The following is a 24,535-nucleotide window of genomic DNA, read 5'->3' as shown; positions in this document are numbered from 1 at the left end:
CACGTTTAATGAATGTACAGAATGATTCCGTTATTGTTTTCTACAAAATCTTCTCCCTTTTCTGTAAAATCAGTTTTTTTTAATAGTGTAGGCCTGGTGTTTTTAGAGCCCTTGTGAGTTATGAGCCTGCCGGATTGCCTTAAACTGCAGGTGAACAGGGCATTAAGATCAGGCACCAGTCCCCGTAGATACATGTTTAAGTGCTATTTAATGTAATTATCATTATCATGATGTTTCTTTTTAATTGTTCGTTGTGAAGTGCTATGATCATATTTATGGTAAAGTGCTATAGGTATTTGCTATGTATGGGGGAGGGAGGGGGGGGGGGGGCTTGGGGGTAAAATTCTAAGTTTTAGCATGACTACTGGATCTCCAGGGGGTGCTGTATATGGTGAATAGGACCCTCGGCCAGATCTTGGGGGATAATTCAGTATCCCAGAACCCCAGCTTCCCACGGCCATCCTACCTGTTCAAAGTCAAGTGAAGTCTGTTGAGTTCCTTTGAATAGTCTATTGAAATGTCCTTTGAAAAATGTCAATGGCGATGATGCCATTTTTTTTCTCCCTCTCGATTTTAAAGAGGTGTAGGGAAGCAACATAACAAAGCCTGGCGGATCGCACTGTGTTACACCAACTCCGCTGACTTTGGATTCCGTTATATATTTTTAATAACAATTCAGCTATGAAGCCACCATCGGAAGGAATTATTTTGAATGGGCGGCGGGGGTACGTTCTCGTATTCTGTAAATTTCTTCTTATGGCATTAGATGGAGGCATCGCGAAATCGTTTGGTGTTCTTCTCAATGAGATGGTGGTGAGATTAAACTCAAGCTACGCCATTGTTGGGTTCATCTGCAGCCTATCAAGTACCCTCACGTACCTCGCAGGTAAGTCGGTTCTCATGTTTGAATGACGATAAGCCCCATAATAAAACACCAATATGCAAATTCCTGTATTTGTTCAGGTATTCACATTTCTTTCATCAGAATGATAATATTGACCATTATTTCGCCCATGTGCAATTTGAATGCGTGTTTTTATCCCATCCTCTCGTGTGCAAAATAAAGCGTGCACCCCAACCTTACCCTTTAATTGAAAATTATTTTCTGTTTCAGCTGCGATATTCATATAATCAACAGGTTCAATATAATATTATAGAGACATTTTCGCCGACTGTCGAATATTTGCCAATATTTGGTAAGAAATTTGATCTAAGGTGCCAAAACGCTGTTATTGTTCTACAATTTTGAAATGCAAAGCGTACCAGTTCACGATATTTTGTAGAATTCAGGTTAAAGTCCCCCCTATATACCGCTCCCCGATCTAAAAAAACACACACACACACCATCACACATACACAAACATAGTGGCAAGGGAGGATCCAGGATTTATCGAGGATTTATGCAGATCACCACAACACAGAGGAAGGTATGTGGAGCCGGGTTATGTGCAAAATTCGCCGGGATTTGTGCGAACAACGGAATTTGTGCAAACGCCACGCCGGGAAATGTGCAAATCTGTCAACATTTATCAACGGCATCTGTGCAAACGTGACGACGGGATATGTGCAAATGAACAATTTTCACGGGAAAAGTGCAAACCTCCGGGATATGTGCAAGTCACTGTTTTTATCCATATTAAGGCTATTTCTCATGACAAGTTTCATAACATTACTGTTAAAAATGAGAAACATGCCTTCATAAGGGAGAAGCTACAGTGCCATCGGCAATGAAACGCTTTTCAGAGAGGCAGTGGGTGGGGGGGGGGGCATCATTACAGGGGTTTCCATGACATTTGCTCCGGCGACAATTAAGCCAAACATGAAAGCTAAACTCCAAAATTAAATCAACCCTTATCGTAATCATTACAATATTCTGAACCAAAAAATCTATCACGATCCTAACACTAATCCTATGCCTTCTGAGGTATCAATTATTGTCGCAATTGTCGCAGGGCATATGTCGTGTCACCTTAAAGGGACATTCAGTACTGTTTCGAACACTGCATGGGGCAATTAATTAAAGGGGGTGGGAGAGGCAAGCATGATTTCCACTGATGCACACAATGAACTTGATCTGTTGATTTCATTTCCAAATTTCATCAGAAGTTGTCGAATTTCTATAAAACTTAATTATAAACCCAAAGTGTCTTGATTACAATGGCATTTGATATTATTTTTTTTCATGAATGTATGAATATACAAACAAGGCAGTCTTTGCTATCTCTTTTTACACACCCAAAGTGATGTATACAGACGCCAGCTAGTGTAATAACAGCCACATGTGTAAAACACTGTACCCACTGTCGTATATATTTTTCACAAATATCATGGCGCACTTTTTCAACAAGAGGCATTAATTTTGAACTATATACCCACAGATGCACTTTACTCTCTAAATGCAATATTTTTAGGTTGTAATTCATACACCTCCTCGATTTAACAACGAATGTTCCATATTATATGAATGCAGGGGCTGCAATCCGGGGGGGGGGGGGCAAGGGGTGTACAGTGCCCCCACATTTTGAAGCACTAAAAAGTTTCCCCTTTTAACCCAAGAACTTTGCCCCCTTTTAACGCGTTCAGTGCCCCTTGCATCTTAGAAGGACCCGTTTTATGTGTTAAAGAGTGCCCCTTTACTTTTTAATAAATATAAGTGGCCATTCTGGTATAAAATAAGTTTCCATTCTTGAAACTGCTCTTTTCATTCCCGATCATCGCCCGTTTTCCTTATTTCGCGTTCTTATTCCTTCTAAAAGTGCATATTTTTGATAGTAAAAATTCTTTTAAAATGTTCCTCTTGCCCCTCTAAGTTGCCCCTTTTCACCCTTTTCAGTGTGAACCTCTTCTTCTGCAGTGTGTACATTTTCAGCTTTGATCAAGTGCCCCATATGAATGAGTCCTCATTTACTTCTGATAAATGCCCCCCCCCCCCTCTTCTAGTTTGTTCGTTCAAATGTCCAATTTGCTAATGTATTTGCAATTAGCGTCCTTTCTTTTCTGCAGGGGCATCTGAACCGGGGAAGGGGGAGGGGGGCACTTGCCTCCTTAAAAATGGACCTCGATCCATGGGTCCCAAAAGTTTTCAAGACCAAGAAAGAGAAAAGAAAAGGAAAGAAAAGTGGGGAAATAAAATACTGTTCTTATGTAAAATATCACAAATGCTTTTTTTTTCATTAAAAATTTCAAGATTTTGCTCGCTCGCAGCTTTGAAGAAATTTTGCCCTATACACCATGTCTGCCCCTCAATTATTTTTCTCAGTACCCTAGTAGGGTACATATGCTATTTTTTAAAAAGTTTTTTGTTTCAGGTGCCCTTTTGAAAAGAGGAAGTGCCCTTTTTTCGCTGTGCCCTGCCTCCCCCATTATCAATTTCGCTCTGCCGAACCTGGATGAATGTTTATCTATTTTCTCAGAGCTAGTGGAACGTTCTATATGAGACAAAGGGTGCTACTCTACTTTTAAGACACTATAATTTGTGACAAATCCATACGAAGCGAATGCTGGTAGTCTCCTTTTCCAGACCCAATGCGACCGTACCATACAATATGAATATTATTAGTCTACTTTTTAATACTCAGTCTTGGCCATATATTCTTCCAAGCAACATGATTAACGCTATACCTGAACTAGCTAAGCGTAGACTTTACTCAAGACCCGGTGGTTAAAAAGGGAAATGAACACTTTTCAAGTGTGACAAACCATGGATGACCCCACGGATAAAGCATCTCATCAATGAACGACAACGAACTTTCCATCGAAATGACATTGCAGTTTGGAAGAGATTAAAGGCAACCTTGAAAGTGAGCATAGAACATGCTAAGAAGGAACTATGCTTCACGGGTTCAACGCTTGAAGAAAAACAACCCTTCAGCTTGGTTTCGTCAAATTCGAGTGATGACCGGAAATACTAAGGATCCTAAGCCTATTCAAGTTCCGGATATACCTTCAAGCGATGAAGCTGCAATAGCTGCTGCCATCAACCAGTCCTTTGCCTCTGTAGCATCCGATATAGCTGAGCTCCCATCATACCTACCATCTAAGAGCCCTTGCCCGACTGTTTCTTCTTGGGAAGTTTATAAAGAACTATCAAAAGTGCAACAGTCTAAGGCTGGCGGCCCTGATGGTATATCAGCTAGGATCATTAGGGAATTCTGTCTTGAACTTGCGACCCCCTTGGCAGACATCAATACCTCTTTCAGCCAAAGCAAAGTTCCCAGTGACTGGAAACGAGCCATCGTTATTCCAGTTCCAAAGACACAACCCCCAACGATAGATAAACTTCGTCCAATCTCTCTAACCAGCCACTTTGCCAAGATAGCTGAAGGATTCATGGCAAACTGGATTCTACAGGATATTAGACCCAAACTCGTCCCTAACCAATTTGGTAACAGAAAATTCCTCTCAACTAATCACTATCTGATCAACATGCTTCATTTGATGTACGAAAATGCTGATAAACCTAAAGCTACATCCTCGGTAATTGTAACTGATTTTAGTAAGGCATTTGATAGGGTGGACCACACGACAGCAATAAGGAAATTGATCTTGGTACCTGATCTGCCATTATTCCATGGATTGCTGATTTTTTATGTTCACGTCAGCAATGTGTAAGATATCGTTCAACGCATTCTGATTGGGTAACCTTACATGCAGGTGTCCCTCAGGGAACTAAATTGGGGCCAATTATATTCTTAGCGATGGTCAATGATATTAAGCCATCCTCTCAGAACTCATCTACCTTCAAATACGTAGATGATCTTTCTGTTGTAGAATGTAGGAACAATAACCAATTATCTGAATTGCAGAAATCTATGGACTATATTCTAACCTGGTGTGAACGCAATCATATGAAAATGAACCCCCTAAAATGTGCGCAAATGAATGTTTGCTTTCAAAGGTCTTTCCAAGTGCACCCATCAGTTTATATTGGTACCCATGAACTGGCAACTGTTCAATCAACCAAAATTCTAGGAGTCATTATCCAAAACAACTTAAAATGGGACCAAAACACAAATGATATCATAAAGAGATCAAACAGCAAAATTCACATGCTTAGATTATTGAAACGCCATGGTCTTCCCCAAGATGATTTGTTGACAATATATAGGTGCTATATTAGGCCCGTGTTGGAATATGCAGCTCCTGTATGGAACGGGGGACTCACCAAAGAGCAGATCACAAGGTTAGAAAGAGTTCAGAAAAGGGTTTTAAGGGTAGTTATGGGCACACGCTACTCTACTTACGATAATGTCTTGATGGAATTGAAGCTTCAATCACTCTCTGATAGAAGGGAAGATTCGAGTTTGAATTTCTTTAAGAAAACTCTACTCAATACAGACCAATTTGAATCGTATTTCCCTCCAGATAATTCAAGATTCTTGAGACGTAAACCCCTAATCCCTGAGCCAAAATGCAAAACTAAACGAATGCAAAATAGTGCAATACCGTATCTCATTCGTATACTTAACAATAACCAGAATAAGTGAATAGTAAGTATGCTACTTGTTCCTTCCTACCTGCTCTTTGGACTTGTCAATCCCTTAAATGCTTGTGGTTTCGTGTCTCACTTTTCCCTTTGACTCTTAAAAACCTTTTCTATTTCTCCATTCTTCCCTTTCTTTCCTCATCCTTTTTTTTTCCTTCTTCATCATTTGATTCTTTTCAGTATCTCCTCCCCTTTTCTTTTACCCTTGCTTCTTTCTTTTCACCTTTCATTGCCTTTGGTCTCTGCCTGTTTATTCCTTTGCCTTCTCATTATCACAGTCCTTCTCTTCACGTTTCATTTTTTTTCTCTCAATGCTTTCTCCTTTTTCGCTTTTCTCCATTCTCATTTTTTTTTCAACACAAACGTTATGCACTCCATTTTATTTATTTTTTTTTTGTTTAACGATGTAATCTGGTACAATACAGACAATTTTTTTTTGTTTTTATCTTCACAGTTTACTATCATGACTATGTTGAAATCGAATTATCTATAACTTAAACAGTTTTTTTTTATAGTAGCCTCGCTACCGTTCTCTCTTGTCCTTCTTTTGTTTCGTTATATATTTACGCTGTATTCCAAATTAAGTTGTTTTCACTATTGATCAATTACTCCATCTCGTTTACTATGCTATTGTTCTTGTATTTTTTTTTTCATCCGCCTTATTTAATTGCTGCTTCGTTTTTTATATTCTGTCCCTTTTCTCCTCACTCTTGTTATTCTGCCTATTTTCTCCTTATCCGTCATCTCTTGTGTATTCATGTATTTAATTTATACCTTAATTGTATATGATCTGGTACTTTGCATAATTTGTATGTCTCATCTATGAATTTGTATTTTTTGTTTTAGTTCTGTGATTTTTGTAATTGATGTTAACGTCATATTGAACACATTTTTTCTTATAAGTTTCTCTTTGTGTACCGTTTCTGTCTTTTATTGTATCATTTTTTGTTGTTGTATGCCACACTTTGTTTATTCCTTATGATTTCAATCTTTTATATTGTAAAAACTTTTTGTAATTCGGCTCTGTGCTGTGATGAAAGTTTTTTTTATCTAAATAAACCATTTTGAATTGAATTGAATTGAATAAAACTCAGACCTCACCATCTTCTAAACAATTGCCATGTAATCAAGCATATGGATATAGAGTTTTTCTTTTCTCCAGACCCAGTCATTTTTTAAAAAAATTGCAAAATTTCTCGCCGTTGAAAATGAGATCCTACAAACGGGAGTTTTCAAATCACTTGTGTGGCACATAACCTTTGTACAGCATAGAATAGATAAAAAGAGAACACCATCGATCCTCCCTCCATAATAGGGGTTATCGAGTGCTAAATTAGACAAAACGTCGCACGCATTACGAACCGCCCTCTCTGCGCGCTTCGATACGAAAGTTAGTTTCGCAGAAAACGCATTTAGAGAAAAGCTTTTTTTAAACCGGCAAAAAGTGCACCTACAAGAAAGCAAATAATTTGCCGGTGTCTTCGTTCGATAGTTTAGGTTCCAAAGTTTCATCCCGTATCTTTATATTTTCTTGAAGTGAATTATTTACGCTAAAGTGGGCATCGTAACAGAGAGGACGGTTCGTGATGAAATCGCGAGGCGCGATAGCGCACTGTATCTATTCCACGAGGACGGTTCGTGGTGCGTGCGACGAAAATTTGAGGAAACAATTAGCAATTAAGTGTCAAGTAAAGAGTTTTTGTTTTCTCTTTGTATTAAAATTATCACCAAATCCTTATTACCAGGTTGCTAATAGATATATTTTTCTCCCCAATTTTTCCTTAATTTTTTAAATTTTTTTTGATACCGGCTCCCAATCGCCACTCGGCAAGGCTCGGTGCGCCACAAGTGGCGCGCGCGCCACCATAATGTAGGCCTTTCCCCTATGGCGTTTTCGTACAGAGAAAATCTCAGCAGCTCCAACCGAAATTACAAGCATTTAGTTATTTTGCCATATTTTCTTGTATCCTTAGATTTGTGTAAAATTAAAGATACCAATACCAATCACATCTCGTGTTCTTTCCAACTATGTATTTTGTAGCAACGAATATGTTGAAAGGCTTGAGAACTAAGTGTGAAAATTATAGTAAACTTTAAAGCCGATTTTCTGTGAAATGGGTTTGCACCGCCGTACGCGTGATACGACGGTTCGGACGACCGCGGCCGACGATGATATTTCAAATCCTTACTATCATAACTGTTTCTGGCTAATGTATAATATTCACCATCAAATGATCGATATTATGTCATGTACTTTTCGGAGATTTAAATTTGAAGTGTGTATTCTAACTTTTATGAAATTCTAATCGAATCGTGGTGTAACGATTTCCCTTTATTTGACAGCTCCACTTGCATCTCTATTACTAGAAAGGATGAACGATCGACTGGTCGCCGGAGGAGGAGCAATACTCAGCGCGACTTGCCTACTCATATGTGCTTTTTCAACTAATGTTGTAGTTGTGGGCGTGGGTCTCGCATTAACAGGTAAGGGAGATCACGGGCGATGAATATATTTTTAACAATATTTTACTAGCATCATCATGACCCCCAACATACCAAAACGTGACTACTGAACTTAGTGTGCTAGATAACACATAACATGATATTACAAGATTAAAGTGACCACAATTTATCGAAAGTCCTTTTGATAATGATATTTCGCTTTTATGTAGCGCTTAATACATCGGGATGACGTATCAACAATCGCGTTAAAAATGTTATTATAAACGAGTTGTCGGATCCTAGCATACCCGCATACAACGTACGCCATTCTCCTCTCCCTGTGGAACAATCCAACAAGAGATAAGACTCGGTTGCTATGCACACTACATGGGCTTTCGCATCCTATCGGGTACAAATTTCACCCCTGGGTGTAGAGTGACAGTAAAGTGGGCATGAAGGGCGGATTAATTCTTTGCCATAGGACGCGAGGCCGTGGTGGGATTCGAACGCGCTACCCTATGATTACAAGGTGACAGCCAAAACGCTGTTACATCTGGGGAGCGTTTCATCAATATTTTCATCCGACAAGTTGTCAGATCTGACATCTTTCCTTGATTCTGATTGGCTGAGACACACTGTTCCTATGGTAAGTGTCGGATAAACTGGTACTTGTCGGATAAAACGTCCAACAAGTCCTTTCATGAAACGCTCCCCAGGACACTTATGGACAGGCACCCCATGGACCCGCTGCATAAAAGAAAACTTTTTGCCCTTTGTTAAAGTCAATTGCAGAAATCAGACTAACCTTAGTTTCAGTTTTTACCAGAGTTTTCTTAGGTAAAAAGTTTTATGCAGCAGGCCCCAGGTCTGAAGAACTGGGCCTCGTCTTACAATATTTGCGATTGATTAAATCAATCGCAACTATGGGAAGCCAGTAAATTAAACTTATTGACCCGTATTCACAAAGGTGGACTAAAGTTATACCGGGGTTAAATTTAGTCGGGGGTTAGCTAGCACCCGGGTATAAAGTTAGTCCACCGCGCTATTCACAAACGGTGGACTAATCCATGGACTAACTTTATACCCCGGTGCTAAAGTTAGTCCACGGCTGAGTTATACCCGGGGTATAACTTTAGTCCTCCTTTGTGAATTTGGGCCTAGATATGTATGTATATCCATAAATTCATTGATTTCTTGACAATTTGGTGTGATCTCCTTTGTTAACAGTTTCAGTTCAATTCCATTCTAATTCAATTCAATCCAATTCGGTTTATTAGATATAAAACAGAATACAATGCTGTAGTCCGAACACTAATTGTGCAAAGCTTACATTGAATATTATATTGCAAAGAACATTTTGCAAATTTTCTGCAGACAAAAATTATGACACTGATGGATTTCCATAGAGTAACAACCGATTGGATTAATCGTAACTCTTTGGAAGACGGGGCACTGGTTTGTTTTGATTCATTTGGGGAGAAGGTTGCCTTATGCAGGCTCGTCTCTTTTTCAAAAGTGAATCTCACATGATACTCGTTAATCGTTCAGAAGGCGAAAATGAAGTGATGTACCGTTTTCATACTGAATGTGAAGTGGAGTTACTCCAGAATAACTCCGGATTGAGTTTATACGCTTGTACTGCGGACAGACTTTAAACCCCCTATCATATTGCCAAGCACCGCAGCGGTGTATCCGCAGTCGTTGCCATGGTTTCCAAGCGAGTTCGCGCCATACATGTGGCAAGATCACAGCGATAAGCGCATACCGCATTTCCGGTGCGGAGTAACTCCGTTTGTAACCCTCTTCTCGAAGTGGGTTGAGTACTCCGCTTTGAAACCGGATCGAACTAATCTCAGAATTTCCATATTGCCCTCCAAAGATGAGTAACCCTCCTGGACTCCGGACTAACTCCACCTCGGATCTCACCACAGGTTTGATCCTTGCAGGGAGAATCATCCTGTCCAGATCCATCTGGCCGGCAAATAAACAAGGCAAACGAATTTGTGGATTTGCAAGGGCATGCAACAAAATTGTATCAAAATTTCATTGTGAAATGACTGGGATTGAATAACACTTGTCATGAGAGTATTGCACGTTAACTTTAAGGTTGACCTCAAAATGAACTTTGACCATACCAAGTGACCTCCTAACACAATAGCCTGCAGGTCCCCTAAGTACACCTACCATCCAAGATTGTTAAGATTGTTTGAAAAAGTGATTTATGGTTGCAAATTTATGTGTCATAAGAGAGTCTTGCGAGGAAACTTTAACGTTGACCTGAAAATGACCTTTGACTTTACCATGTGACCTCCAAGTGCAGCATAACATGCAGCTTCCCTCCGTTCATCTACCATCCAAGTTTGGTTGAAAAGCGACCTATGGTTGCACAGTTAGGTGCCACAAGAGAGTCTTGCATGTAAACTTAAACGTTAACCTGAAAATGACCTCTGACTTTACCAAGAGACCTCCGACTGCAGAATAGCATGCAGATGTTGAAAAGTGACTTACGGTTTTGGAGTTATGTGTCATAAGATTTGTGACGGACGGACGACATTAGGGTCCCTACGTCTCGCCTTCACCTCTGATGTGCGAGACAATAAGTAGTGAGAAAATTATACCATGGCGAACTCCGAGTTCTTGGTAAACATGGTAAAACACGAGATTTCAAGGATTTTTGAGAAGTCCATGTCGATAGAATTGCAGCTAGAATATAGGAAACGATATGACAAGATATGAACTGACGTACAGTTTCAGTCATTGTTCACACTTTCAAGATCAAGATAGTTCTAAATATCTGTGTGTCTATTGACTATTTTTTTCAGTTCAGTTCAATTCATTTATTTTCCATTAAAAACTCAATCAAAATAAATACATAATTGAAGAGCTCACTTGCAAAAGGGGTTAGGTCCATTTTTTCATCAATTTTTAATGGTCTCAATGTACAGATTTTTAGTAGCTCTATAAGATGATATCAAAGAAAAGTAGAAATTCCTAATTAAAAGTAATCCAAAACGGCAAAGAAAAATCACTTTAAAAAAGGGTTAGGTCCACACCGATTTTTTTTTTGGAAAAGAAAATTTTGAAAAAATAATATGAATAAAGGTAGATTTTTTTTTATTCCCAATTTTATGTTCACATGATAGGGTAGTACATCGTGACAATTTGGTTTCTCTTAAGAATATTGCAGTAAGAATAAGAAAACATTTTTTTCTCGGAATGGTCAAAAGTGGACCTAACCCCTTTTGCAACTAAACTCTTAATTAATGAATTCATGAATAGAAATCGGAAGGACCCTAATAAAAGCAATGCTTTTCCATTCAATCAATAGTGGAAAAGTACCTGATAAAAATGTTAAGGCTAGGTCATTTCTAAAGTATCAATTTCAATTTTGTGATTATATGTGATTTTGAATACCAATAAAACACATAATTAAAAAAAAAAATTGAAATAAAAACAGCTTAACAAGCTGTTTTTTAAGCCTAATGCTATAGGCGTACATGTAAAGGTAGGTAATTCAGTAGGTAACTCTCAGAAATTTAACCCACGGCAGCACTTCAGTCTTCTGGCAAAGTCATTTGTCTACACTTTGCCACTCTCCAACCAAATGTTGTGACCGTGTAGAAAAAAAATTGAATGCTCGAACGGGCGATCGGGTTAGCCGTGCGTAAGGGTTATGGTATGAGTAACGCAGGGATTAGAATCATTCTAGCTAGTGATACACAAATGTTACATAAATTATTATCATTATTTACGTTTACTATCCCCCACTCTCTATCTCCATTTTAATTTTAGGGACCGGTTTTGCCTGTATTTTTCTGCCCACAACGCTCATCATAAACGACTATTTCCCTGATAATTTTGTCATGATGAACACGCTTTCCTTGTATGGTCTGACTGCAGGTGCAGCTTTCATACCGTTCATCGTAGAAAGATCGGAAGAGGCTTACGGGTACCACGGAAGTTTTCTGATCTTAGCCGGTATTGGTTTTCACGTCATGGTGTGTGCTGCGGTAATCCGTAAACCAATCATGAAGAAAATTAAAAGTCATTGTCCTGAAGCTAAGACGATGGGACTGGCTCGAACAGATAGCGAGATGACAAGTAAGCTTATACGACCGAAAAATAACAGCGCTCTGGAATCAAGGGGTGAAGATATTCCTTCTCAGGAACATCAGTCAACCAGTACAGGATCTGATCATTCAGAGATTGCGTTTGATGACGTTGATGCTGCTGTGACCACTGAACACTTACCACTGATCACCGAAGAAGACAACGACGAACTGATGGGGGCGTCTGCAGGGACATCGAAGGGCAATGCCGAACCTTGGTATAAGTTCTGTTTCACAGGTCTTACGTTTCATGACTGGCTGGTCCTGTTGAACATGCCATCGTTTTACATCTTCTCATACGCATTTTACGGTTGGATTCTGTTCTTGGTACCCCATGCCGAATCCCTTGGAATTATCAGTTCCCATGCGGTATTATTATCCTCCTTGGCAGGTATTGGAGGTATCTTAGGAAGAACAGTGTTCATTATTCTCATTTCTAAAAACGTCGATCCTTTATTGATATACATCCCCGTCAGTATTGTCTGCACCCTGACTTTTCTCCTTGACTTCGTCGGATCAGGGTATCATGTTCGGGCCGGTTTGGCGTTCGTCCAAGGCATTTGTTTCTTTACTGAAGATACTATGCCTCTTGCCGTGGTAAAGAAGATTGTATTAGACCCAGACAAATTCAGACGATTTTCTGCAATGGTATTTTTATGTTTTGGATTAGGAGCAACTTCAGCAGGTTATATGACAGGTACTTGTATTTATTTACTTAATTTTTATTTATTCATTAGCAATGGGCTCCCGGGATTGACTGAATTGATATCTTAGTTACCTTTGAATGACGATGACAATTTTCATCACTACGCTAGTACAATAACTATCAGTTCTTGTAGAAAAGCATATCACGTTTAAATCTAACGTCTCTGTGTGCTTACATGTAGATATGGCTTCGAGTATTGTTACCCTGGAATTAGCCTGTAAAGTCTTCTACAGCGCACATCCATTTTAAGGAATAAATTCCTGCCAGGTATCCATTTTGTGCTGTTGAGTGCAGCACAATCATGATGTGAATCAATTTTGCTAAAGGAAATAACGCCACGGCTGGGATTCGAATCCACGACAGTCCGTTTCAACCCGCGGGAGACTGCAGGGGTCTTAACTCATGATACGGTCTGTAAATATATGCTTTATTGAAAATTATTACTGTGATTACATGATTACGATTAATATGGTACTATGTGTCTTTAGCAGTGTTTATGGCATGTGATATCAAATACGTGATCGATTGGTAGTAGATGATTGACTCAACATGTACCGATGGTATTTATCGAATTACATTGTTGTTCATCTTTTTCTCTTCCTCCATCAGGATTTCTGTTCGACTTAACTCATTCCTACACCAAGGTCTTCATGTTCATCGGTGTTCTTCACTTTGTTTCTACGGTAATCTTGATCACCACCGTTATCTTATTGAGAACGCATTCACCGAGGATCACCACGGAAGGGAACAAGTGACGTCATGAAACCGTCCGTTAACACGAAGCGCTGGGAATGATCGTATTGTTGACTTCTTCGCTTGATCGCTCGCAATGATGAATTCAATCAAGCTATAATTTAACACTGCAATCAATCGCTAAAGTTAAATAGTGTTACGGAACCAAGATCAGCGACTATACAGTGCGTATAAAAAAAAACGGGACAGATTTGAAAAGTCTATAAAATTTTTGTTTCAAATTAAGATCTCTATATTTTGGTGTCAAAAGGTGCTCTTGGGTCTTATCCTTCAAATGTTATTAAAAAAAAATTAGTTTCGTTCATGCTTGAGCGAACACGGAATGTTTTTGTCTGTGATTAAAAAAGAGGTTTGCGCCAAAATGGCATCAAATGATAAACATGATGATCGGACTTTTTGCTTATCAGCAGACTTCCTCTTTATCTTTTCATTATCTTTGCCATAATTTTCTAATTATGCGGTCAAAATTCATTTCCAAATGTACTTATTTGCTTAAATATTTCTGTTGTTGTTCCTTCTTCATATGTTCTGTTTTAAGCATTGAATTTTTCTTCTTTAGGCAAAAACAATTTTTTTAAAACCGAAGTATGGGAGAGCGTTTTTTTCAAATCCTTTAATTGTGTGCTACAAAGGTTATGGTGCCTTTAAACAGTGGCATACTGATGGGTGGGGGCTCGGGGTGCCCCCCCAAAAAAATAAAACAAAATAAAAAAATCATGACCAAGAAAAAAAGGTGGAAAGAAAAATAACAGAAAACATAGAAAGTGGAATATGATATCATTCTCTGAATATTATGTCAAAATCACAAAATATCATATTTTAATGAAAAAGTGGAAATTTTTGCTTGCTCGCTTCACAACTTTTTAATACATTTTACCCGATCTGCCATATCTCGATCCTTCAAAATTGACTCAATACACCATTGCCAATGAAAGACATGAATCCTTTCCTTTTTGACCTGTCAAGCACATAATTAAACTTGGTGAAGGATTTAATAACCCCTTGAAAATAAGATTCATGTCTTTTATAGGTACCATAACATGATTTGTTTCACATAATAAAAGGATTTGAATAATTAAAAGTTTTCCCAATTAATAATGCAAACCTTTCTACTTGGGTTGACAAAAAGTCTTATTTTCTTAGTTGTGAAGGAAAATTCAAAGGTAAAAGAAGTTTAAATGAAAAACAAAATAATTCAGGTAAATAAATAAATTTGTAAATGAAATTTGACAGCATGATTCGAAAATTATGGCAAAGACAATGAAAAGATTAAGAGAAAGTCTGCTTTTTAGTCAAAAGCCTAATCGTCAAATTTCTAATTTCTGCCATTTTGACGCAAGCCTATATTTGAATACCCGACAAAAACGTCCCGTGTTCGCTCAAGCATGAACAAAGATAAGATCTCAGAGCATCTATTAACATAAAAATATAGATATAATATTTTGAAACCATTTTTTATAGACTTTTCAAAACTGTCCCGTTTTTGTCTCACCTGCGAAGCAGAGTGAGACTATAGGCGCCGCTTTTCCGACGGCGGCGGCGGCGTCAACATCAAATCTTAACCTGAGGTTAAGTTTTTGAAATGATGTCATAACTTAGAAAGTATATGGACCTAGTTAATAAAACTTGGCCATAAGGTTAATCAAGTATTACTGAACATCCTATTAGAGTTTCATGTCACATGACTAAGGTCAAAAGTCATTTACGGTCAATGAACTTAGACCATGTTGGAGGAATCAACATCGAAATCTTAACCTGAGGTTAAGTTTTTGAAATGTCATCATAACTTAGAAAATATATGGACCTAGTTCATGAAACTTGGCCATAAGGTTAATCAAGTATCACTAAACATCCTGCATGAGTTTCACGTCACATGACCAAGATCAAAGGTCATTAAGGGTCAATGAACTTTGGCCGAATTGGGGATATCTGTTGAATTCCCATCATAACTTTGAAAGTTTATGGATCTGATTCATGAAACTTGGACATAATAGTAATCAAGCATCACTGAACATTTTGTGCAAGTTTCAGGTCTCATGATTAAGGTCAAAGGTCATTTAGGGTCAATTAACTTTGGCCGAATCGGGGGTATCTGTTGAATTACCATCATAACTTTGAAAGTTTATTGGTCTAGCTCATTAAACTTGGACATATGAGTAATCAAATATCACTGAACATCCTGTGCGCGTTTCAGGTCACATGACCAAGGTCAATGAACTTTGGCAGAATTGGGTGTATCTGTTGAATTACCATCATAACTTTGAAAGTTAATGGATATGATTCATGAAGCTTGTACATAAGAGTAATCAAGTATCACTGAACATCCTGTGCGAGTTTCAGGTCACATGATCAACGTCAAAGGTCATGTAAGGTCAATGAACTTTGGCCATGTTGGGGTTTTTGTTGAATAACCATCATATCTCTGTAAGTTTAAAGGTCTAGTTCATAAAAAGTGGACATAAGAGTAACCATGTATCACTGAACATCTTGTGCGAGCAAGAGTAGTATTCAAAGTCAGCACTGCTGCTATATTGAACCGCGTGATGCAGGTGAGACGGCCAGGGGCATTCCACTTGTTTTTATACGCACTGTATAGGACCCGTTAGCATAGGCGGCGGAAGCGGGGGGGGGGGACGTGTCCCCCCTAAATTTGAGGAGGGGGGACGGTCCCCCCTAAATTTGTTGTTGATGACCATTTTTTTTTTTTTTTTTGCTTGTGAATTTATTTTCCTACGTCCCTAAAATTTTTTGGTTGAGAACCTTTTTTTTTTTTTGCTTGTCAAAATTTTTTTGGTCGTCCCCTCCTAAATTTTTTGGCTTCCGCCGCCAATGCCCCTAAGATGTAATAAGCAAAAATATGAGTGGGCATATAAACGTGAAAAATATACAGTTCTTCGTACATGTACTTCCTAAAATATAAATAATCAGGACTAGGTATATTGCGTGATAATATGAAGCTAACATTCTATCTATGTAGATAAACGTTTTTTTTCCATTCAGCTACTTAGGCAAGTAAAACGGCAGAATGATGCTATTGATTGCAGTACAAAACAGCCATGCCTTACTTTGGCGCAAATTAAAATTTTACATCACTTCAAAGAAAACCAACTGATCATACTTATGCATTCATGACATACTATTCCCCTTGAATTGAGGATTTGTGAGGTGTCATTTTTGTACGTCACTCACATGATAGAGTGACCGGGGGGGGGGGGCACTCGACCAAAAAAGTGGTGGGGGTGTGCCGCGGGCGAGACAAAAAACGAAGGCCTTGGAGCGGGATTATTGTAAACAGGAGGGTCCTCGGAACGGGCTTCGAAACTACAATTGTTTGTGAAAACGGGGGTCCTTGGAGCGGATCGCCAGCGTGTGAGTGCGTATGCATCCCTAGTATATATGGAACGGGTAAGCGCGTATGATGCAGCTTGCTCGCGCAGAGGCGATTTTCGGACGGTGTTCTGCGGCCACTTTTCACCAAAATTGCAGCTCATTGTAGCGGATCAAAGCGAACGGAACGGCGTAACGAAAAATATGGTAAGCTTTGGAGCGGATTTCTTCTTTTTTTCTCGATAAGAAGAAAATGCTATGCTTTGGAGCTGCTTTCTTTATTCTTTTTCTCAATAAGACAAAAATGCTATGCCTTGGAACGGAAATTTGAGTGTAAAAATGGGGTGGGGGTCCCTCCGCGACACATATCCACTATGCAATATATACTGAGCGCCCCCCCCCGTAGAGTGACCCTGTAAACCTCGTCACCGATTTTGCAGATAGCCAGAAGCGGCAGGATATCGTCATATTTTGGTCTGTTATCCGTTAATGTCCAAAATTCAAAATTATATTCATTTTTATTCAATTATTATTTAGTTGTGAAATGGTTAAGCGTTATCAGCTTCACGAAGAATATGTTCAAGAGAAAATCAGTATATACACATGTACTATATAATGAGATATGTTAATAGATGGCGCCTTTACCATAATGACGTTTAAATCAAAGGTCACTTTGCTTCAGAAACAACTATCAGTTTATTCCCACAAAATATCATAAAGCAAACCCATTTTAAGTGCGACGAGACGATAACTGAACTATTAAGCCCACAGAACAATAAATGTCGACGATTTATTATTTGATGGTCCAAAGTCCAAGGTATGATTTAGAAGTTGATTGTGAGCTATGATTTTTTTTAAGGGTGGATGGCAGGTTAACACCGAGAATCATAGACCGTGGAATAAACAGATATGCATTCGCGAAAATTGGTCCTTTAGTGTGGGGGTAGAAAAAGAGAAGAAGAAAAAAAGGGAGGGAGAGGGAGAGAGAGAGGGAGAGGGGGGGGGGGGGGAGGGGAGGAATAAGAGAGAAAGAGGAATATGAATGAATATGGCATTAGAAGAATTGACAAGGGTATATTAATTCACATTTTGAAATCTTAGTGCAATAGTAGAAAATTAGCGATTTCATAAATAGATTTTTAAAGATCCGTTTGTCGGAATTGTTAATTCTTATCGATCTGTTTCTGGTATGCCTGTAGACAAGGGACCGGGAAAGTCACTGGCATACTGAGATAGAGGCTTAATAGCACTGGACCCCTCCCAGGAAGAACAATAAAACAAGTTCCACGACCAGGAAAATGAAGAAAAAGGAAAATGATACTACAAATAATAAATAAACGGAAAATAGGTGTTATTATACAGCTTTTTTTGCGTTTTCCAACAGTTTGGCAATAAAACATCACAATAGACTTTAGGCGAGAAAAATGCGCTAGCATTTGTCAACAGTTACGTGGATTCTGCAAAGTCTCCGTATGTAGACGCTGCGAGACTTTTCTTAGTTTCAGCAAGGACATGAAGGAGATATCTCCATGGTTTCAGATGAGACGTCGCGACGTCTCATCGATGCTTCCCAGGCGTCGCACTCAACATCGCTGCGACTGTCTGGGGAAACTGCTTGTACTGCGACACCTCTGTATTGGGAGGCCTCTGTGACTTCGGACAGACATTGCAGAGACATCGTAGGAATGTCTCAGCATGCAGTCTCCACGACGCGACGTTTCTGCAACCATGGACCTACTGCAGCTGGTGGGTACGTCTCAGCATTGGCCTATAAATGGGCAGATGCGCCGTATGGAGCAATATCTCTCTAAAGCTGTGGAATGGTACATGACTACGAGAAGCGGGGTCCAGCACCCCAAATTTTCCGGGAAGGGGGGGGGGGGGGGCGGCTGCGTGTGTTATTTTCCATAGGCACACTGCAAAAACTCTGGTGTTGATTTAGCTCGGAATCTATATATGTCCGCACCAGAGAAGCGCTAAACAACACCAGTTTCGTTTTGGTCTAACACCAGATAGGTGTCTATACAACACCAAATAGTATTAAAACAGCATCGGTTTGATTCCAAACTGGTGTTGTTTCAATATTTCTCTGGTGTGGAATATATAGATTCCGGGCCGGTGTTAAATCAACACCGCAGTGCAGCATCGCCTGGAAATAGGGTAGGTATGCTAAATAGCAGAAATAAAACTTAAGTAACCTTCATTCTGAAGTGTAAAATGTCTCCGAAAAGTCTTGAAAAAAGTTTGGCATCTTTCTTACGGTTCCTCGAAGAAGCCAACATTTTTAGGAGACATCCCGGATACCTAGGCCTGGTGTTTTAGAGCCCTTGTTAAGTTATGAGCCTGCCGGATTGCCTTTTGGGCAAGTTCTTAAACTGCGGGTGAACAGGGCATTAAGATCAGGCACCTGTACCCGCGCTACCCGTAGATACACCATGTTTACGTGTTGTTTAATGTAATTAATATCATCATGATTACAATTTTTAATTGTTCATTGTGAAGCGCTATAATCATATTTTTGGCAAAGCGCTATTTAAGTACCTGTTATGTATGGGGGGGGGGGTAAAATTCTACGTTTTAGCAATCCTACTTGATTTCCAGGGGGTGCTGTATATGGTGGATAGCACCCTCAGGCGAATCTTCGGGATGTTTCAGTACCCCAGAACCCACGGCCATACTACCTGTTTAAAGTCAATTGAAGCCAATTGAATCATGGAGGTATAGACCTCCATGATTGAATGGTCCCTTGAATAGTCTATTGAAATTCCGTTGGAATATTATCAATCGCGATGATGCCATATTTTTTCCTCTCTCTCGATTTTGAAGAGGCATAGTAGGCAACATAATAACCAAGCCTGACGGATCAAACTGTGTTACACCAACTCCGCTGACTTAAAATTCAGTTGTATATATTTTCAATAATGATTTAGCTATGAAGCCACCATCGGAAGGAGTTATTTTGAATGGGCGGCGGGGGTACGTGCTCGTATTCTGTAAATTTGTTCTTCTGGTAATCGATGGAGGCATCGCGAAATCGTTTGGTGTTCTTCTCCATGAGATGGTGGTGAAATTAAACTCAAACTACGCCATAGTTGGATTCATCTGCAGCCTACCATGCACACTCACATACCTCGCAAGTAAGTAGGTTTTCATGTTTGAATGATGATGAGCCCTACAATGAAATACCAAAATGCAAGTTCCTGTATTTGTTCAGGTATTCATATTTCTTTTACCAGAATGATGATAATATTGATTGATTTAGCCCATGTGCAATTTGAATATATGTATTATCCCATCCTCTCGTGTGCAAAATAAAGTATGCAACTCTTTAATTGGAAATTATTTTCTGTTGTAGCTCTGATATTCATGTAATCAACGGGTTTCAATATAATATCATGGATTAAACAAAAAATCTATCGTCTAGAGACATTTTCGCCGACTGTCGAATATTTACCAAAATTTGGTGAGAAATTTGATCAAAGGTGCCAAATCGCTGTTTATGTTCTACAATTTTGAAAGGCAAAGCGTACCAGTGCACGATAATTTTTAGAAGGCAGGTTAACGTGGGTAGCCCCTTCCACTCCCCGATCTAAAATCACACACACACACACACACCCACCCTCACCCACCCTCACCGAGGGGGGGGGGAGAGCATGCATAAGTTTGATTTTTTTTCTGCCAAAACAATAAAGAAGTCAAAGACCACCACAACACAGAGCAAGGTTCCTTGACCCCATTCCCCCCTTAATCCCCGCCACAACAAAATCATACATCATGACAGTCGATTTGGGTACAAATTTCGAGTGGAAAGGTGCTGGGTTTGGATTCAGGGCTGGTCATTGAGCACGGACGTGACAGAGATGACGAAATGACGTTACACAATCACAAGCCAGCTTCGGTATTAATGTAAATCTTATTTTAGTACAATTCCGACACCAAAATTTCAATTTACAAAATAGAAGTGGGCTTTTTTTTCTCGAGCGTCGATTCTTTTAGAAAATTCGATTATTGATACTGGTTTAAAAAAGTAAGAGAAAATAAATCTTTGAAATTTGAGCGGACAAATGTAATATCCCGAAGTGTTCAGCCCATTCCATGTTTGAAAGATGATTTATATAATGATTAACGAATAAAGAAAAAACAGCAGATGAAAAAATGACGTGTCCAAAACACACATTATGTATTTCGTATCCTTAATATCCTAACTGTTTTTGGCTAATATTCACCATCAAATGATTGATTGCAATAATGTCATGCACTTTCAGGAGATTTGAATTGGAAGTGTTGATATGAACTGTTATGATTAAAATCCTGATCGAAATCATGGTGTAACGATTTCCTTTTATTTCACAGGCCCATTAGTATCTCTAATACTAGAAAGAGTGAACGATCGACTGGTCGCCAGCGGAGGAGCAATACTCAGCGCGACTTGCCTACTCATATGTGCTTTTTCAACTAATGTTGTAGTTGTGGGCGTGGGTCTTGCATTAACAGGTAAGGGAGATCATGGGCGATGAATATATCGTAAATCGTTAAGAGGGCGAAAATGAAGAGGGCCTATTTTGGTCCCTGATGGACACGACAGCTTTGACCCTTGCAGGAATAAAATTATCTTGAATGCTCGAGCGCGCGATCAGGATAGCCGTACTAAAGCCGAGGTAAAAGAGTAATACAGGGATTAAAATCATTCTATTTAGTGGTACACAAATATTAAATTTTATTATCATTATGTAGTTTACCTGTCGTTTATTACCCCCCCCCCCTCTCTACCACCATTTTATTTTTAGGGACCGGTTTTGCCTGTGTATACCTGCCCACCACGCTCATCATAAACGAGTATTTCCCTGATGATTTTGTTATGATGAACGCGCTTTCCTTGTATGGTCAGACTGTCGGTGCAACCTTTATACCGTTCATCGTAGAAAGATCGCAAGAGGCTTACGGGTACCACGGAAGTTTTCTGATCTTAGCCGGCATTGGTTTTCACGTCATAGTGTGTGCTGTGGTAATCCGTAAACCAATTAAAAGTCATTGTCCTGAAGCTAAGACAATGGGACTGGTCCAAACAGATAGCGAGATGACAAGTAAGCTTATACGACCGAAAAATAACAACGCTCTGGGATCAATGGGTGAAGATATTCCTTCTCAGGAACATCAGTCAAGCAGTACAGGAGTTGATCATTCAGCGATTTGGCTTGATGACGTTGATGTTGGTGTGACCACTGAACACTCACCGCTGATCACCGAAAAAGACGACGACGAGCTGACGGGGGCGTCTGCAGGGACATCGAAGGACATTACCGAACCTTGGTATAAGTTCTGTTGCAGAGGTCTTACGTTTTATGACTGGCTGGTCTTGTTGAACATGCCATCGTTTTACATCTTCTCATATGCAATGTACGGTTGGCTGCTATTCTTGGTACCCCATGCCGAATCCCTTGGAATTATCAGTTCTCATGCGGTATTTTTATCCTCGTTGGCAGGTATTGGAGGTATCTTAGGAAAAACAGTGTTCATTATTCTCATTTCTAAACGCGTTAATCCTTTCCTGATATACATCCCCGTCAGTATTGTCTGCAGCCTGACTTTTCTCCTTGACTTCGTCGGATCAGGGTATCCTGTACGGGCTAGTTTGGCGTTCATCCAAGGCATCTGTTTCTTTACTGAAGATACTATGCCCTTTGCCGTGGTAAAGAAGATTACATTTGACCCAGTCAAATTCAGACGAGCTTCTGCAATGCTTTTTTTCTTTACTGGATTAGGAAGTACCTCAGCAGGTTATATAACAGGTACTTGTATTTCTTTACTTAATTTTGATTTTAAAATATACTTAATTTTTATTTTATATTGTCATCTCAATGACACTCGAATGACATTGATAATTTCCATCATTATGCTAGTGCAATTGTTACAATGATCATGTTAATTCTTGTAGAAAAGCATACCACGTTTTCATCTAAAGTCTATATGCGCTTACCATGCTTACAGAGGACTTTGGGTAACCCTGGAAAGTCTACAGCGCACATCCATTTCAAGGAATGAATCCCTGCCTGGTATCTATTTGTGCTGTTGAGTGCAGCAAATTGTGAATCAATTAATTGCTAAAGGAAATAACGCCTCGGCTGGGATTCGAATCCACGACCGTCCGTTTCAACCCGCAGGGGACTACAGGGGTCTTAACTCATGACGCGGTCTGTAAATCTATAGAATTATGTTTTATCGAAAATTATAACTGCGAATACATGATTTCGATCAATATGGTAGTATGTTTCTTTCGCAGTGTTTATGGCATGTGATATCAAATACGTGATCGATTGGTAGTAGAAGATGATTGATTCAACTCGAACCGATGGCATTCATCGAATTACATTGTTGTTCATCTTTTTCTCTTCCTCCATCAGGATTTCTGTTCGACATAACTCAATCCTACACCAAGGTCTTCATGTTCATCGGTGTTCTTCACATTGTTTCTTTGGTAATCTTGATCACCACCGTTATCTTATTGAGAACGCATTCACCGAGGATCACCACGGAAGGGAACAAGTGACGTCATGAAACCGTCCGTTAACACAAAGCGCCGGGACTGATCGTATTGTTGACTTGTTCGCTTGATCGCTCACAATGATGAATGCAATCAAGCTATAATTTAACACTGCAATCAATCACTAAAGTTAAATAGTGTTACGGGACCAAGATCAGTGACTATATAGGAGCCCTAAGGTGCTATAAGCAAAAGTATGAGTGGGCATATAAACGTGAAAAATGTACGGCTCTTCGTACATGTACTTCCTGAAATATAAATAATCGGGACTTGGTTTTGTTCATGCGTGAGCGAACACGGAATGTTTTTGTCTGGGTGTAAAAAGTAGGCTTGCGCCAAAATGGCACAAAATGAAAAAATATGATGATCGGACTTCTTACTAATCAGCAGACATCCTCTCAACCTTTTCATTATCTTTGCCATAATTTTCCAATTATGCGGTCAAAATTCATTTTCAAATCTATTTTATATGATTGAGTTGTTTCTTTTTTATATGTTCCCTTTTGGCTTTGAACATTCCTTCTGTAAGCAAAAAAAAACAATTTTTTTATTTTTAACCGGAGTATGGAGAGCGTGTTTTTTTTTCGTCGAATCATTTCATTGTGTGCTACAAAATTTAGGGTGCCTTTAAACAATGCCATACAGATGGGCGGGGGCTCGTAGATGCCCCCCACAAATGAAAAAATCATGACCAAGAAAAAAAGTGGAAAGGAAATAAAAGGAAAGATAGAAAGTGAAATATAATATATATAAATATATATATTATTTTCTGAATATTATGTCAAAATCTGTCATAAAATTGGATAGTGTAATAAAAAAGTGAAAATTTTTGCTTGCTCGCCTCGCTCGCCCACAACTTTTTAATACATTTTACCCAATCTGCCATATCTAGCTCGAATTTCATTCGAAATTGACTCAATACACAATTGCCATTGAAAGATATGAATCATTTCCTGGTTACCCTGTTAAGCACATAATTAAACTTGGTGAAGGAATCAATAACCCCTTGAAAAATGGATTGTCTTTTAAAGGTACCATAACATAATTTGTTTCGCATTGAATAATTAAAAGTTTTCGCAATTAATAATGCAAATCTTCTTGCATGGGTTGACAAAAAGTTTTTTTTACTTATGAAGGAAAATTCAATGGAAAAGGTTGAATAAACAATAATA

At 39.1% G+C, this 24,535-nt stretch overlaps 2 protein-coding genes across 2 annotated transcripts; both read left to right on the top strand.

Annotated features, from left to right (window-relative positions):
- Positions 1-7,678: 7,678 nt before the first annotated feature.
- On the top strand, positions 7,679-13,497 carry LOC121425289. Its single transcript, XM_041621316.1, has 3 exons — positions 7,679-7,969; positions 11,720-12,733; positions 13,352-13,497. Exons 1-3 carry the CDS (start codon positions 7,858-7,860, stop codon positions 13,495-13,497), a joined length of 1,272 nt encoding a protein of 423 aa, XP_041477250.1. The 5' UTR covers positions 7,679-7,857.
- A 4,854-nt stretch (positions 13,498-18,351) lies between these two features.
- LOC121425288 (monocarboxylate transporter 9-like) lies at positions 18,352-23,369 on the top strand. The gene is made up of 5 exons (XM_041621315.1): positions 18,352-18,568; positions 19,846-19,959; positions 21,176-21,316; positions 21,745-22,611; positions 23,224-23,369. The coding sequence occupies exons 1-5, from the start codon at positions 18,352-18,354 to the stop codon at positions 23,367-23,369; spliced, it is 1,485 nt and encodes a 494-aa protein (XP_041477249.1).
- The last annotated feature ends 1,166 nt before the right edge of the window (positions 23,370-24,535 follow it).

Source organism: Lytechinus variegatus, chromosome 12 (genome assembly GCF_018143015.1).
Source record: "Lytechinus variegatus isolate NC3 chromosome 12, Lvar_3.0, whole genome shotgun sequence".
NCBI classification, from domain to species: domain Eukaryota; kingdom Metazoa; phylum Echinodermata; class Echinoidea; order Temnopleuroida; family Toxopneustidae; genus Lytechinus; species Lytechinus variegatus.
Note: the sequence above shows the minus strand (reverse complement) of the source record. Positions and strands in the feature narration are given on the sequence as shown.